This window comes from Salpingoeca rosetta, assembly GCF_000188695.1.
Source record: "Salpingoeca rosetta unplaced genomic scaffold supercont1.36, whole genome shotgun sequence".
Lineage (NCBI taxonomy): Eukaryota > Choanoflagellata > Craspedida > Salpingoecidae > Salpingoeca > Salpingoeca rosetta.
The window spans coordinates 234,803-248,513 of record NW_004754898.1 but is presented as its reverse complement, the minus strand read 5'-3'; the positions used below and the strand labels follow the sequence as shown (position 1 = coordinate 248,513).

General features: G+C 56.7%; 1 protein-coding gene across 1 annotated transcript in view; it reads left to right on the top strand.

The window, feature by feature from the left end:
- PTSG_10328 (WDFY3 protein) overlaps positions 1–13,152 on the top strand; it is a gene marked incomplete at its 3' end in the record, with an annotated part of 23,535 nt that extends 10,383 nt beyond the window's left edge. Inside the window, exons 23-42 of the mRNA XM_004988320.1 lie at positions 302–429; positions 654–1,101; positions 1,356–1,504; positions 1,805–1,916; positions 2,108–2,167; positions 2,326–2,409; positions 2,572–3,789; positions 4,036–4,585; positions 4,816–4,922; positions 5,220–5,806; positions 6,070–8,009; positions 8,286–8,394; positions 8,651–8,822; positions 9,112–9,299; positions 9,600–9,701; positions 9,910–10,019; positions 10,288–10,460; positions 10,737–11,441; positions 11,639–11,750; positions 11,948–13,152. Of these exons, the coding sequence (XP_004988377.1) occupies positions 302–429; positions 654–1,101; positions 1,356–1,504; positions 1,805–1,916; positions 2,108–2,167; positions 2,326–2,409; positions 2,572–3,789; positions 4,036–4,585; positions 4,816–4,922; positions 5,220–5,806; positions 6,070–8,009; positions 8,286–8,394; positions 8,651–8,822; positions 9,112–9,299; positions 9,600–9,701; positions 9,910–10,019; positions 10,288–10,460; positions 10,737–11,441; positions 11,639–11,750; positions 11,948–13,152 (8,259 nt within the window). The remainder of the gene's footprint in view (positions 1–301; positions 430–653; positions 1,102–1,355; positions 1,505–1,804; positions 1,917–2,107; positions 2,168–2,325; positions 2,410–2,571; positions 3,790–4,035; positions 4,586–4,815; positions 4,923–5,219; positions 5,807–6,069; positions 8,010–8,285; positions 8,395–8,650; positions 8,823–9,111; positions 9,300–9,599; positions 9,702–9,909; positions 10,020–10,287; positions 10,461–10,736; positions 11,442–11,638; positions 11,751–11,947) is intronic.
- Positions 13,153–13,711: the final 559 nt, after the last annotated feature.

Below are 13,711 nucleotides of genomic sequence, written 5' to 3'. Positions count from 1 at the left end.
GTGTGTTGTTGTGTGTGTGTGTGTGTGTGTGTGTGTGTGTGTGTGTGTGTGTGTGTGTGTGTGTGTGTGTGTGTGTGTGTGTGTGTGTGTGTGTGTGCTCGTGCGTGTACTGTGTCCGCTGTACTCGTGCGACATGCATGAAATGTATCAAACGCAACCTGCACATCACGGTTGTACCGTCACTTCCCCGCCTGTTCGCCTCTTCCATCGTTGCTTCCCCAACACACTCACGCGCTCATAACGCTATCACCACAACACCATCACCACAACACCATCACCACAACACCATCACCGCCATCAGGAGGACACGAAAGGGGACGCCACTGTGTGTGCGTCTGCGTGCACGCTCCTGTCTGCTGTTCTGACGTGCAGTGCTCGCCCCCAACACATTCGCCGCGTCATTCAAGTCGCATCTGCAACAATTGCCCCGTACGCCTCCTGGCACTCGCTCGTTCTTTCTTGTGTGTGTGTGTGTGTGTGTGTGTGTGTGTGTGTGTGTGTCTTATGTATGTCTTTGCGTGATTGGCAGTTAGGGTTCCCACACATGTTGCTGCACTGTTACATTTACCCCATGCGCTCACACATATCACAATGCCCTAACACATATCGCCATTCATACACACACGTTTGCGTCCCGTCCCGCCTCCCCTCAGGCGGTTCACGTGGATGTGCGACCACTGCAACAGCAGCGTGGCGGAATCAAGCTTTCGGAGTGCACGCAGCGCCAACGCCAATCGTCACGGCCGTCATGATGACGACGACGCCAATGAAGACGATGGTGGTGGTGGTGGTGGTGGTGGTGGTGTTCCATTGCACCATGGGCAGCGCAGTGCTGGTGGTCGTGACGTGAGCGCGACCAGCACGATCGGTGAAGGTCACCACCATGACGACGATGAAGATGGTGACGATGATGATTGGAGCGGTGATGCTGGTGATCACGGTCAAGATGGTGCTGCTGCTGTTGACACCACCACCACCAAAGGCAATGGTGATGACAGCGACGACAACGATGACGACGATAACGAGCCAACCACCCGTGCCCGCCACCTCATGCTGACGGTTCTGTTTCGCATCGCAGCGGCAGAGGAGACACGTCACATGGTGAGATGGTTGAGCGTGTGTGAGTGAATTGTGTGTGGGTGTAGCTGTGTGATATTTGTATGCATTTGCGTGTTGCTTTCGTTTCTTCCTTTCTTTCCTCGTTCGTTCGTTCGTTCGTTCGTTCGTTCGTTCGTTCGTTCGTTCGTTCGTTCGTTCGTTCGTTCGTTCCCTCTTCCCCTTCTTCCCCTTCTTCCCCCTCTTCATCATCTCCACGCACTCACACGTTCCCAATGCACAATTGCACCGCACCCAAGGTGGTGGATGCGTTGTCCCGCGGGCGCGGTGTCGAGTGGCTGCTGCTGTTCCTTGACCCAGCACTGGACGATCGCTCCACCTGTATGGCTGCGCGCACACTCGCCACTGTCCTCATGCACACCGACAGCACCGTTGCTCAGAAGTTCAGGTGAGCCGGGCGGAGGGGGGGGGGGCGAGAGTGCTGCTTTGCGCGTTTTGGGCTGAGGAGATAGTGCGAGCGAGAGCGGAGAGGGTTGAGCCGGCGTGTGTGCGCATGCATACCAATGAGTGAGTGAGTGTGTGTGTGTGTGTCTGTTTGTGTGTAATGTGTATTTGTGTTTTGTGTTGTGTTGTGTGTAAGGTGTGTGATGTGTGTGTGTGCGAGCAGCGTGCTAGTCGTACACACACTTCCTTTGGTGCACACATTGCTAACACCACTGGCTACACGACCCCACCGCATTATGCACAGGGCCTGGGGAGATGCATTTGACGTTGTTGGTCATCTTCTTGCTCCGCACGCACACGTGGCTGAGCTCTACTTTATCCTGCTGGCGCTGCTGCTCGGAAAACCCCTTGATGCGGTAGGTTGGTTGTTTTGCCCTCACACTCGCACGTCCGGTGGCAGATACCCAAGCTGTGATGTGATGTGTGGATGTCACATCCGTGTGCACAAACGTGAAGAAGTGCTACACCGCGAGCACTCGAGTAGTGTATGCCTTCGTCACATTTCTGACCTTCTCGTGCCCCCCTTCCGTTTTGCACTCCTCATCAGGTGCCAGAATTCTCGTCTGTGTCGTCGCACCACTTGAAGGAAGTGTTTGGCCCTCTCAAGGTAAACTGGATGCATCTTGCTTGTGTTTGCAGAAAGCACATGCACACACATGTTCACACACACACACACACGTACACATGTTCACACATACACAGACTTACACACTCGATCATACATGTACACACACGCGCGCGCAAACCCTTGATTATGCTTCGCAGACGAACATACGTTTGCACACGCCAGCGGCGCTGTTTCTGATTCTGGACTGTGTGCACGAGCTGTACCGTCGTGTCTTCATCAAGGTCAGCACTGTGATGAATGGCGGTATTCACTGCGATGGAGAGATTCGTTGTGGTGCCACGACTGCGTTTCATTTTTTCGTGATGTTGTGAATGCACACACACACTCACGCACTCACACACTCACTCACACACACACACACACACGGCGAAATCATCATGCAGCGCAACCTGGAGCAAGCTGTGGCCAAGCAGAGCAGTGGTGCCGCACACGACAGCGACGTTGAAGACAACGACGATGATGAGGATATGAATGCTGCTGACGTTGCTGCCGCTGCTGAAGTGGTGCCAGTCATACCCAAAGACAGCAGTAGTGCAGACAAACAGCAACAACAACAACAACAACAACAACAGCAGCAGCAGCAGCAGCAAGATAAGCCTGGCAACCCGTTCCTCACATCGACACCAATGACGTCAACACCAGCAGCAGCACGCACCCGAACACAAAACCAGCATCAACAACGGCAGCAGCAGCAGCACCATGAGCAACACTCAGCAGTTAAGACGACGTCAGTTTCCTCTCCACCCGTGTCGCCACTCAACCCATTCACGCGGGGGCCACTCGCCAATATCCCGCCATCACCAAGCACGACAAAGACAACGACAACGACAACGACGACAACAGATGCGCATTCAGCGCCGCCAACCAGTGCTCGTGGTGCTGTTGTGCACGGCCCACCGTCACCTTTTGCCGTTGCTGAACCGTCAGGTGAAACGAGCAAGCCTGGCAACCCGTTCTTATCGGCAACACACGCCAGCGAGGAACCCCTACCATCGTCAGAACACTACCACCAACACCACCAACACCACCAAGAGGAAGAAGAAGAACAACAACAGCAACAACAACAGCAGCAGCAGCAGCAGCCTGGCAATCCATTTCTCGTGCCTGCAAGCACTGAATCGATGGCTGTGAAGGACACCCCTGGTGGCACAACGGCTGGTGCCGAAGCCAACACGCCTCAATCCCTGGACAAGAACCAAGCAGCAACCGCAAACAAGAATGCAGGACCACGCTCACATGCACAAGCTGGCGACGACGACAACAGTGATGGTGATGATGGCCACGAAGCTACAGCGCGTGATGTTGACGATGAGGGTGACGATCACGGCGTCGCCTCTCCTGCACCAACTGCACCGCCAACAGCGAAAATGGCACGTGCAAGCAACTCATTCATCACGCTGCACAACGGCCCGAAACACCAGCAGCCGGAAGGAAAATCCAATGACGACATTCTGGCGTCTGTGGTGTCCTTCCTGTGCGATTTGTATCGGTACAGCAGCGAGTTTTCGTCGTTCCTGACGCAAGCGGACGTGTGTGAGCGCCTCGTGTCTGTGTTCTTCCACCAGCGACGCAACGCAGGTGGCGACGCAGCGAAGCCAAAGGTGAGACACGAGGTTGTGTTTGAAACATGGCAGTTTGGCGGAGTGGGCTGTTGTGCGTGTGCGTGTGCATATGTGTGTGTGCGTGTGCATGTGTGCGTGTGTGCATGTGTGCGTGTGCGTGTGTGTGTGCACCTTTGTTCTCAGGCTTTTTTGTTCTACATCACCACCCCTTCCTCATCGGCACCGCCACCTCCGCCATCACCACCACCATGTCAATCTTGTTCACCTACACGTTGCAACACACAGTCGTTGATGGTTGCGTACTGCAGCCACCCGTCACAGCACCGCCTGTTTGGTCTCATCGTGACCACGCTGGTGGATGCCATGAACGCCGCCAAGCCGGAGCGAGCAACCACCCTGACGTCACTCCTGATTGGCGCGGTGCCAAACGAGTGCTCGGACCGTGACCGTGCGCTGTTTTACTTTGAGCTGTGGTCGTCGCTTGTTGGCGTGCTGATCGACTCTGAAGTGCTGGCACACGCGCCCACGCAGCAGTCGCGCCTGATTGTGACCCTTCCGCGCGTGCTTGTGATGCTGTGCGACGCCCTGTGCCAGTATGGCTCACGCAAGCAGTGCCTGTGTTCTGCCAGCCTGCTCTCCCGCATCATCCTGCACATTGCCGATGAGAAGGGGCACCCGCACGCGTTTGCTGTTGCGACGCACGGCGAGGCTGCAGTGTCAACGTTGCTTGCAAGCACGTTCACGTGCCTGACCAACCTGTACACGCGCTGCTGCCAGTCTGCTTCCTCCACCATTCCCTTGGAAGACATCAACACCAAGGATGAGGCAACTCTCGGTGCGCGCGTGTGTTGTGGACGTGTACATGCGTGTGTTCACGTATGTGCGGGTGTACGTGTGTTCACGTGTGTGCGTGCGTGTGTTTACGTGTGTTCACGTGTGTGTGTGTGCGCGTGTGTGTTCGTGTGTTCACGTGCGTGTACGAATGAGCTTGTGCATGTGCGCGTTTGTGATGTTCTCGTGTGTTCAATGCTGAAATTCACCATTGCCTTCTCCTCTCGTCCGCAGACTTGGTGTTGCAGATGCTCGCACGGCCACCGCGTCTTCTGTTCCAACCAGGACACACAAACACCAACGAAGTGTTTGCCCTCAACCACTACATGCTCGCTCTCACGGTGTGTCTGTGTGTGTGTGTGTGTGTGTGTGTGTGTGTGTGTGGCAGTGTGGCAGTGTGGCAGTGTGGCAGTGTATGTGTGTGTGTGTGTGTTTGGCAGTGTGTGTGTGTGTAGCAGTGTGCTCTGGTCCTGTTGCACCAACGTGATGGCTTCCCTGTTGTTTCCTTCCCGCTCTCGCATCCCCTTTAGTTCCAGTGTCTTCCCCCTGCTCACACGTCCACTCACCCCGACATCTCATCATGCATGCATTTGCCAACCCCCCCCCCTTGGCGGAAACTGGTTTGTTTGTGCGTTTAGAAACACCCGTCGCCGACAACGCGCGATTTGGCGTTTGAAGTCCTGCTGGCGTTTGCACAAGAGCGACCGGACGATTTCTCCGCCGCTGCCGGGCAGTCCTTTCCACTATCCTCCCTCCATTTAGATGAGATGACGCTGCGCAGTCTGGTCGAGCGGCGACGTGGCGAACTTGCGCAAGCGTTTGCCGTTGGCTGGAAAGCGTTCACCTCCTCACGCACGTCCACGTATGGTACCGGTAGCAGCACCAGCGGCTACATCGGCAGCAGCAACAACACCAGTGGCATTGGTCTTGTTGGTGGTGGCGGCAGTGGCGTCTTCAACACGAGCGTCATGGGTGGGCTTGGTCTTGTCAGCAACAGCGGCAGCGGTGCAAGTATCACCAGCACACCAGGAGGCAGCAGCAGCGTTGGTGGTGGTGGTGGTGGTGGCACTGGTGCTGGTGGCTTGCAGTTGTTTCGACGCAAGAAGGAGCTGTTGAAGCCAACATCCTTGCTTGCACGCAAAGCGTATTTGGCTGGTGTATGGCACCAGCTGTGCATTGACCTTGCTCCCATCATCGACAGGGATGAGCACGCAGCATCGCAGCGGTGAGGCCGCGCCTGTGTGTGCGTGTGCGTGTGTGTGTGTGCGTGTGCGTGCGTGTGTGTGTGTGTGTCTGCATGTGTGTGTGTGCATGTGTGCACGTGTGTGCATGTGTGTGAGCTTGTACGTACCTGCTTGTGCGTACGTGTACGTTTGCTGTAATTGTCCCGATGCCTTGTCATGCCTATCTCGCCTCACAAACGCACACACACGCACGCACGCACGCACACGCACGTGTTCAAACACGCCCATACACGTGCGCCTGCAGGCTGCGTCTTCGTTTCCATAAGGATGTGGAGTCTGCAAAACTCGTTGCCGCCCAGTTTGACATGATGCAAGGCGAACTGTGTCGCGAGCGCGGGCTGTGGGGACCGGAACGACCGTCCAACCTGGACAAGTGGGAGCTGGACACAAACGAAGGACTGCACCGCATGCGTCGCAGAATGCGCCCCAACGCCACGTTTTACGCCGCCTATCCTTTCCGCGACAGGCCGTGGCAAGGGGATCCACACGCCATGGAGGCGGAGTCGACAGACCCAAAACGCCGGAAAAACCTGCCGACATGCTTTGACAGCGCAGAGTACTACCAGCGGTACATCCGCCCCATCCTCGACCGCCTGTTGCGCGAGCTCAACCCGACAGCCAGCCGTGATGGTGGTGGTGGTGGTGGTGGTGGTGGTGATGGCGAGCGCGCGTTGCGTGCTGGCAGTGGTGTATATCAACAACGCGACAGCGGCCGTGAGAAGTACAAGACGGCCAAGACGGCGACACTGGCAGCGCGCCTGCGCCGTGTGTCTGCGGGAAGCGTGTCAAGTGTTGTTGACATTCAGCGGCTCCTGCGCGGTGCAAGCTTGCGCGACCTGACACGCGCGGACATGTTCAAGCTGGAGCAGGTGGTGTTGATGTCACTGGTGCAGCGTGCGAGCGCCAGCCAGGCCGTCATGTCAACCACGTCCTTCTCCATGCTGCATGCGCGAAGCAACAGCAGCCTTCTCTCTGTGAAGCTCCCGGCATGGTTCGCAGAGGTTCACAGCAACGGCAGCGACAGCGACAGCGACAGCGACAGTGGCGGTCATCATCACGGCGATGGTGACGGTGACGCTGGTCACAAGGTGGTGGAGGTGGTAACCAGGGGTGCAAAGGGCGGGAACAGCGAGCAGCTGGAAGGAAGCGTTGAAGTGGACGTGAAGATGACACTGCAAGAAGTTGATGACGACTGGGAGGTGGTCATCGCACCGCGAGGGGATCTCACATCCACCAGCGATGCCGATGGTGGTGAGACCGATGATGCTGGTGGTAGCGGTGGCGGTGTTGGCAATGCCGGCCGTGGCGCTGATGGGAGTGGTGGCGGTGGTAACGTCGAGGCCCGTGATGATGATGTTGATGATGGCGATGACGGTGATGTGACAGGGGCGGCGTGGCGTGCAAGGCAGAGCGCTGTTCTCCGCGGCCACACACTCAGCACACGCGGGGGTCCACACGTGCAAGTTGAACACGTTCGCAGCAGCAACAGCACAACACACAGCCAGCACTCAACACTAGCATCAGCAGAGACAACAGCAACAAGTACAGCGATAGGGGAGGGCCGTGTTGAGCCCATTGATGATGATGGCAGGAAGCAGAGAGCAGCAGCAGCAGCAGGAAGAAGACAGACGACAACAGCATTGTCGTCGCCGTCGTCGTCATCGTCATCCTTGCCTGCAGGCAAACAACCGCGCAGCGAGGCCACACATGGAGGCAGGCGCGACAGCCCATCGCGCCTTGCTGCGTCCGCCAGCGGCGGTAGCGGGAGCAGCAGCAGCAGCAGCAATCTTGGCGTGAAGGGGAAGCACAACACGCCAGCAGCAAGTGCACGTGGGTCACGCAGTCGTTCGTTCAGTGCCGTTGCCAGGCTGATGCCCAACACGCCAGGCACCTCGTCAGGCGCGCCCACTGCCCCTGCCGCACTGACGCAATCGCAGCACTCGATCTCTGCCCTGTCTCGCCGGGAGGAAGTGGCGTCCGCTTCCACAAACAGCATGACACGCCCACCGGTGATGACTCATCCGGCCGTGCTCCACCTGTTGGAGCCTGGTGATGAGCTTGCATCAGTGCACAACTGCCAGCACGTGAGCGGGATGGACAGCGTGGATGCAGTTCTGTTCATGTGTCAGAGCAGCGCCTACCTCCTCCCCAACTTTCGCGCAACAGACGATGGCACCGACATTGGTACGACTGTTTGTGATTGGGGTTGGGTGGGAGTGGAAAGGGGGGGGGGGGCTTTGCGAGTGAGAAGGGGAGGGTTGTTGGTCAATATTGAGTTGTGTCGTTGGTGCAGCTGTCGGCTGGTGTGCTCTCCTTTGCTGTCTTCAGCACCCACTCACGCCTCTTTTCGCGCACCATATCTCACGCACGCGCACACACACACACACATCGCATGACAAACACATGACACACACGCCACATGACAAACGCATGACACACGACGCATTTTGAATGGTGCAGAGGAGGTGGAGCCAGAGACCGATGTACCGCAGCTGCTGCTGTCGCCGATTGCGTGGAAATACTCTGAACTTCGCGACATTCGCCGGGGACGCTACCTCCTGCAGGACAAGTGAGCACAGTCGTGGGTGGTGACGGTTGTGGTGATTATGGTGGTGGTGGTGGGTGGGGGGGGGTGTTTATGACCAGCTGGTTTGTTTGTTTGTTTTGCTTTGCTTGTTTGGTTGGTTTGCTTGCTCGCTTGTTTGTTTCACTTGTGTGTGTGTGTGTGTGTGTGTGAATGACTGTGTATCGCACCACGACCTTGGTTCCTGGACTCGTCAAACTCATCACTTCTACCCCATCGTCCTGCGTCCGTCTCGGATCAGGGCGCTGGAGCTGTTTTCCCTTGTCGGAAACAACTTCCTCCTCTCGTTTGAAGACCGGACAACGCGTGACAGCGTGTATGCGGCGTTTTGTTCCTCCTCTCCCGCGCTCGCCGTGAAAGCGGAGGACAGTGTTGCCGGCATGCACCGTGATGCAAAGCTGGAGCAGGTACACGTGCCTCTCACGCTGTGGTGCTGCTTATGGTGTGTGTGTGTATGTGTGTGACTGTCTGTGTGTCTGCGTGTGTGTGACTGTCTGTGTGTCTGCGTGTGTGTGTATGTATGTCTGTCTGTCTGTCTGTCTGTCTGTCTGTGTGAGTGGTGCAGAGATTGCTTGAAGAGGACTGTCGTCGCTTGGCTGGACATTGCGTTGGTACCAACGTTATGTCACGCCAACGTTATGTCACGTTTATCTTGACCGCACTCAACCGACCACTCGAACCCATCAATCGACCTTCCCACAGGTCGGGTTTCTGAGCGTGCTGACGGGGAGCAAGACAGTGACACGGCGATGGGAGATGGGTGAACTGTCCAACTTCCAGTATCTGATGTTTCTGAACACGCTCGCCGGTCGCACGTACAACGACCTGAACCAGTACCCGGTGTTCCCCTGGGTGCTCAGAGACTACACGTCAGACACCTTGGACTTGAGGTGCGTGTCCGTGTGTGTGTGTGTGTGTCTGTCTGTCTGTCTGTGTCTGTGTGTGTCTGTCTGTCTGTGCCTGTGTGTGTCTGTGTGTGTGTGTCTGTCTGTGCCTGTGTGTGTGTGTGCAGTTTATTGCATGCTTTGGACGAGTCGTTGGTAACGACAATTTTCGTGTGCACTTCAACCATCAGCGCTCACGCTGAACATGCACACGACCAAAACAATCGGTACATTTTGCGCCACCACCACCACCACCACCACCACCACCATCACCACCACCATCACCACCACCATCACCAACATCAGTGATCCGGACACGTTTCGCGATTTGACAAAGCCGATGGGGGCGCAGACGCCAAAACGCGCGGAGGGATTCAAGCTCAGATACGAGGCGTGGGACGTGAGTTGGTCATATGTACACAACGCATCACGTGCTTGCCCGGTCTTTGATATTTCTGCTTTGCTCCTGGGAATGTTGGCGCAGGCACTTACACGCGCACACACTTGCAAACTCTCTCAAACACACACACGCACATACACACGCACACACGCATACACACACGCACACACACACACCCACTCTCACGTACACATCGCGCGGGCAGTCGATACTGAGCAACGGGGAGCCGGCGTTCCATTACGGCACGCACTATTCGTCAGCAGCAGCCGTCGCCTCGTACCTCGTCCGCCTTGAACCATTCACCAAGCTCTTCCTCACCCTGCAGGGTTGGTTGGCAGCAGTGGTCGTTGTGTTGTGCTGTGCGTGTGTGTTGTGTGTGTGTGTGTGTGCGTGCGTGTGTGTGTGTGTGTGTGTGTGGATGTGTGTGTGTGTGTGACGATACATTTTCACGACTTTCGGCGGTCATGGGTGGCCTGCGTGGACAGTCGACGTTGCCGTATGCGCACGCGTGTTGCTGCTTCAACGTCACGGGGTGTGCTCATGTGACAACAACAACACGGTTTTGGTGCTGCGTGTTTGTCGTCTCCTTTGCAGGCGGATTCTTTGACCACCCGGATCGTATGTTTCACAGCGTGGAGGAAGCATGGTCCTCCGCATCCGAGAAGAATAATGGGGACGTGAAGGAGATTATTCCTGAATTCTTCTATCTGCCCGAATTTCTCGTCAACAGCAACCGCTTTGACCTTGGCGTCAAGCAGAGCGGCACTGTACGTTGTCCCTGTCATTGTTCGCCTATGGGTGTGTATGTGCATGTATGCGGGTGTGTATGTGCATGTGCATGTGCATGTGTATGCGCGCGCGCGTGTGTATGTGTGTGTGCATGTGTGTGTTTGGTCAAACAGCTCTCCCACCTGCTTTATACGTTGGCATCACGTCCTTAATACCACCACCACCACCAATACCACCACCAATACCACCACCAATACCACCACCACCAATACCAACAACAACACCACCACCAATACCAACAACAACTTCAACAGCGCGTGGATGACGTGGTGCTGCCTGCGTGGGCCAAGGGCGATCCACACGAGTTTGTGCGCATCCACCGCGAGGCGCTTGAATCGGACTATGTGTCCGCAAACCTGCATCACTGGATTGACCTCATCTTTGGGTACAAGCAGCAAGGACAGGAGGCCGTGGACGCGTTGAACGTGTTTCATCACCTGACGTACGAAGGCGCCGTGGACATTGACGCAATTGAGGACGAGGTGGAACGCACCGCCACCATCGGCATCATCAACAACTTTGGGCAGACGCCCAAACAGCTGTTCAAGCGACCCCACCCACCTAAACGCGTCATGCACGCGCCAACGGGACCACGCGCGCTGAGCAGCCACACCCCCTTTGCGCGCCTGACCATCTGCTCGCACCCTGTCCGCCAAATCTCGAGCGCAGTCGGGGAAGTCGTGGTGCTGAGCGATGGGCGGTTGCATGTTGCTGCGTTGGGGCAGCGTCTCATCCCTTCGGAGTACACGCGGTGCCTTGACTTCAATCAGAATGACGGCACGCTTGTGAGCTTCCCCATTGACAGCAGCACGCGCTCTGAGGCGACGTTTTACGAAGGACTGCATCTGGGCCCCATTACCGCCGCTATCCTTCCAGGCCACGGCACGCTCGTCACGGGCGGCGAAGACACCACTGTCCGCGTCTGGACGCTGCAGGGGAAGCGCGGGGTGAGAGCGTGTGTTGTGTAAGGGGGGGGGGTTGGTGTGCATGCATGTGTGTTTGTTTGCTTTGTTTGCTTTGTTTGCTTTGTTAACTGCATTCCCAGCCGCTTTCCCTCACCCCACATCTCACATGTCACATTTTCCACCTCCTTTGTCGTCCTCACCACCACAACCATCACCATCACCACCACCATCACCATCACCATCATCATCAGCGCATCCACCTGCAGAAGACGCTCCACGGGCACGCGGGGGCGGTTTCGTGTCTCGCTGCCGCCGCCAACTTCCACACCCTCGTCTCCGGTTCACACGACGGCACATGCATTGGTCAGGACAGCATGTTTTGCCTTGGTCCTCGTGTGGTGTGTGTGTGTGTGTGTGTTCTTGTTGTTGTTTGACTGAGATCCTCTCTGTTGCGCTCTTAACCACAAGCATCGACCCTCACCTGCCAACCCATCACCCTCGCCTGCCATACGTCTCCACGTCCCATACCTCCAATCAATCACCCTCTTCTTCACGACCAGTGTGGGACCTGGCCCGGTGCCAGTATATCCGACAGCTGCGCGGCCACGACGGCCCCGTCACCGCGCTCGCCATCAGCTCCGAGAACGCGTATATCATCGCCTGCGCACGCAACGTCGTGCACATGTGGGACGTGAACGGCACGTACCTTGCTCGCTCCAACGCGCGCGCCGCCCCAGGCAGCCGCATCCTGTCGTGCTGCGTGAGCGAGGTGTGCGAGTGGAGCCTGTCCAACCTGGTGGTGACGGGACACGAAGACGGGCGCGTGCGCCTGTGGTCGCTGCAGTACTCTGAGCTGACGGCAGACACGAGTCGCGATGCTGTTCGCGTGGACACGAAGCGCATGGGGCGCGGGCTGGCGCACACCATTGCTGACGGTGATGATGATGACGATGATGATGATGATGACGTTGATGATGATGATGATGATGTTGATGATGATGAGGATGATAATGTTGATGATCATGGCAATGATGAAGATGGTGACGTGCGTGATGACACCGATGGTGAACACAGCCATGGTGGCGACAACGGCAGCCGTGGAGGCAGCAGCCGGAAACCTCAACACACCTCTGCTGCTTCTACCGCCACTAACAACTCGGAGCAGCACCATCACGACAAGAACAACGGCGGGCCAGAGCCAATGCCAAAACAGACGACCACAACAAGCAAGAACAGCAGGAGGAGCAAGAGGAGAAGGAGGAAGTGGGTGCGCTCGCTGGCGTTGATGGCGACCTTGGGCGTGCCGTCCCCACCTGTCGCAGCAACAGCTGGCGGCGTGGCGACCGGTGGCATGCTTGCATCATCTCCGTCGTCGTTGTCAGCGCCAGGGTCCGTTGGGGAGCCTGTGAAGGTGACGGCTGTTGCGGTGAGCAACGAGACGGGGATGCTGCTGTCTGGGGACAGTGCTGGGCAGGTGTACACGTGGGCGGTGCCTGAGGGTGGGGACGGCGGCAAGAAGGCGACGGAGCACTGGGTGAAGGACAACGCCGTGGCCGTGTGCATGAACACGAGCTGCCATACGCGCTTCACGTCCTTTGAGCGGCGCCACCACTGCCGGAACTGTGGTGGTGTGTTTTGCAACAAGTGCACGGCATTTGAGTCGCGCATCCCTGCCCTGAACATTGTGGACCGTGCCGTGCGTGTGTGTGCCAAGTGCTACGCCACCCTCCAACAGCAACAGCAACAACAACAGCAACAACCATAGCAACTCTGTGTGTGTGTGTTGTGTGTGTTGTGTGTGTATGAGTGTGTGTGTATGGGTGTATGAGTGTGTGTATGAGTGTGTGTGTGTGTGTGTGTGTGTGTGTGTGTGTGTGTGTGTGTGTGTGTGTGTGTGTGTGTGTGTGTGTTTGCTCGTAGCTGCCTCCCTTCGTTCACACATCAACACTATTTTTGCATGTCGCACTGTCGCGCAAATGTTCAGTGTTTACATTAATCGACACCATAAAATAGTTTTCCGGTACCAGAATTCGATGCGCATTTAACGAGCACCTTTTCAACGCCACCTGCGCAAGTGGCGAATGTCCCACACGAGAAACGTTCGCGCTTACGGGACAGTTGGGCGCACGCTACCATCAACGCTACCATCAACGCTATCACCAACGCTACCGCGCCTTGGCATATCGCGCACGTCGATTCACACGCAGGTATTGTGTGTGTGGCACCCACGATACCGGGCATTGCTCGCGTTCCGTGCATGCATGCTTTCCTCTTGATGAAAAACGTCCACTGCCTGCTTTTCTTGCCTCTTGCTTCTTTCTGCT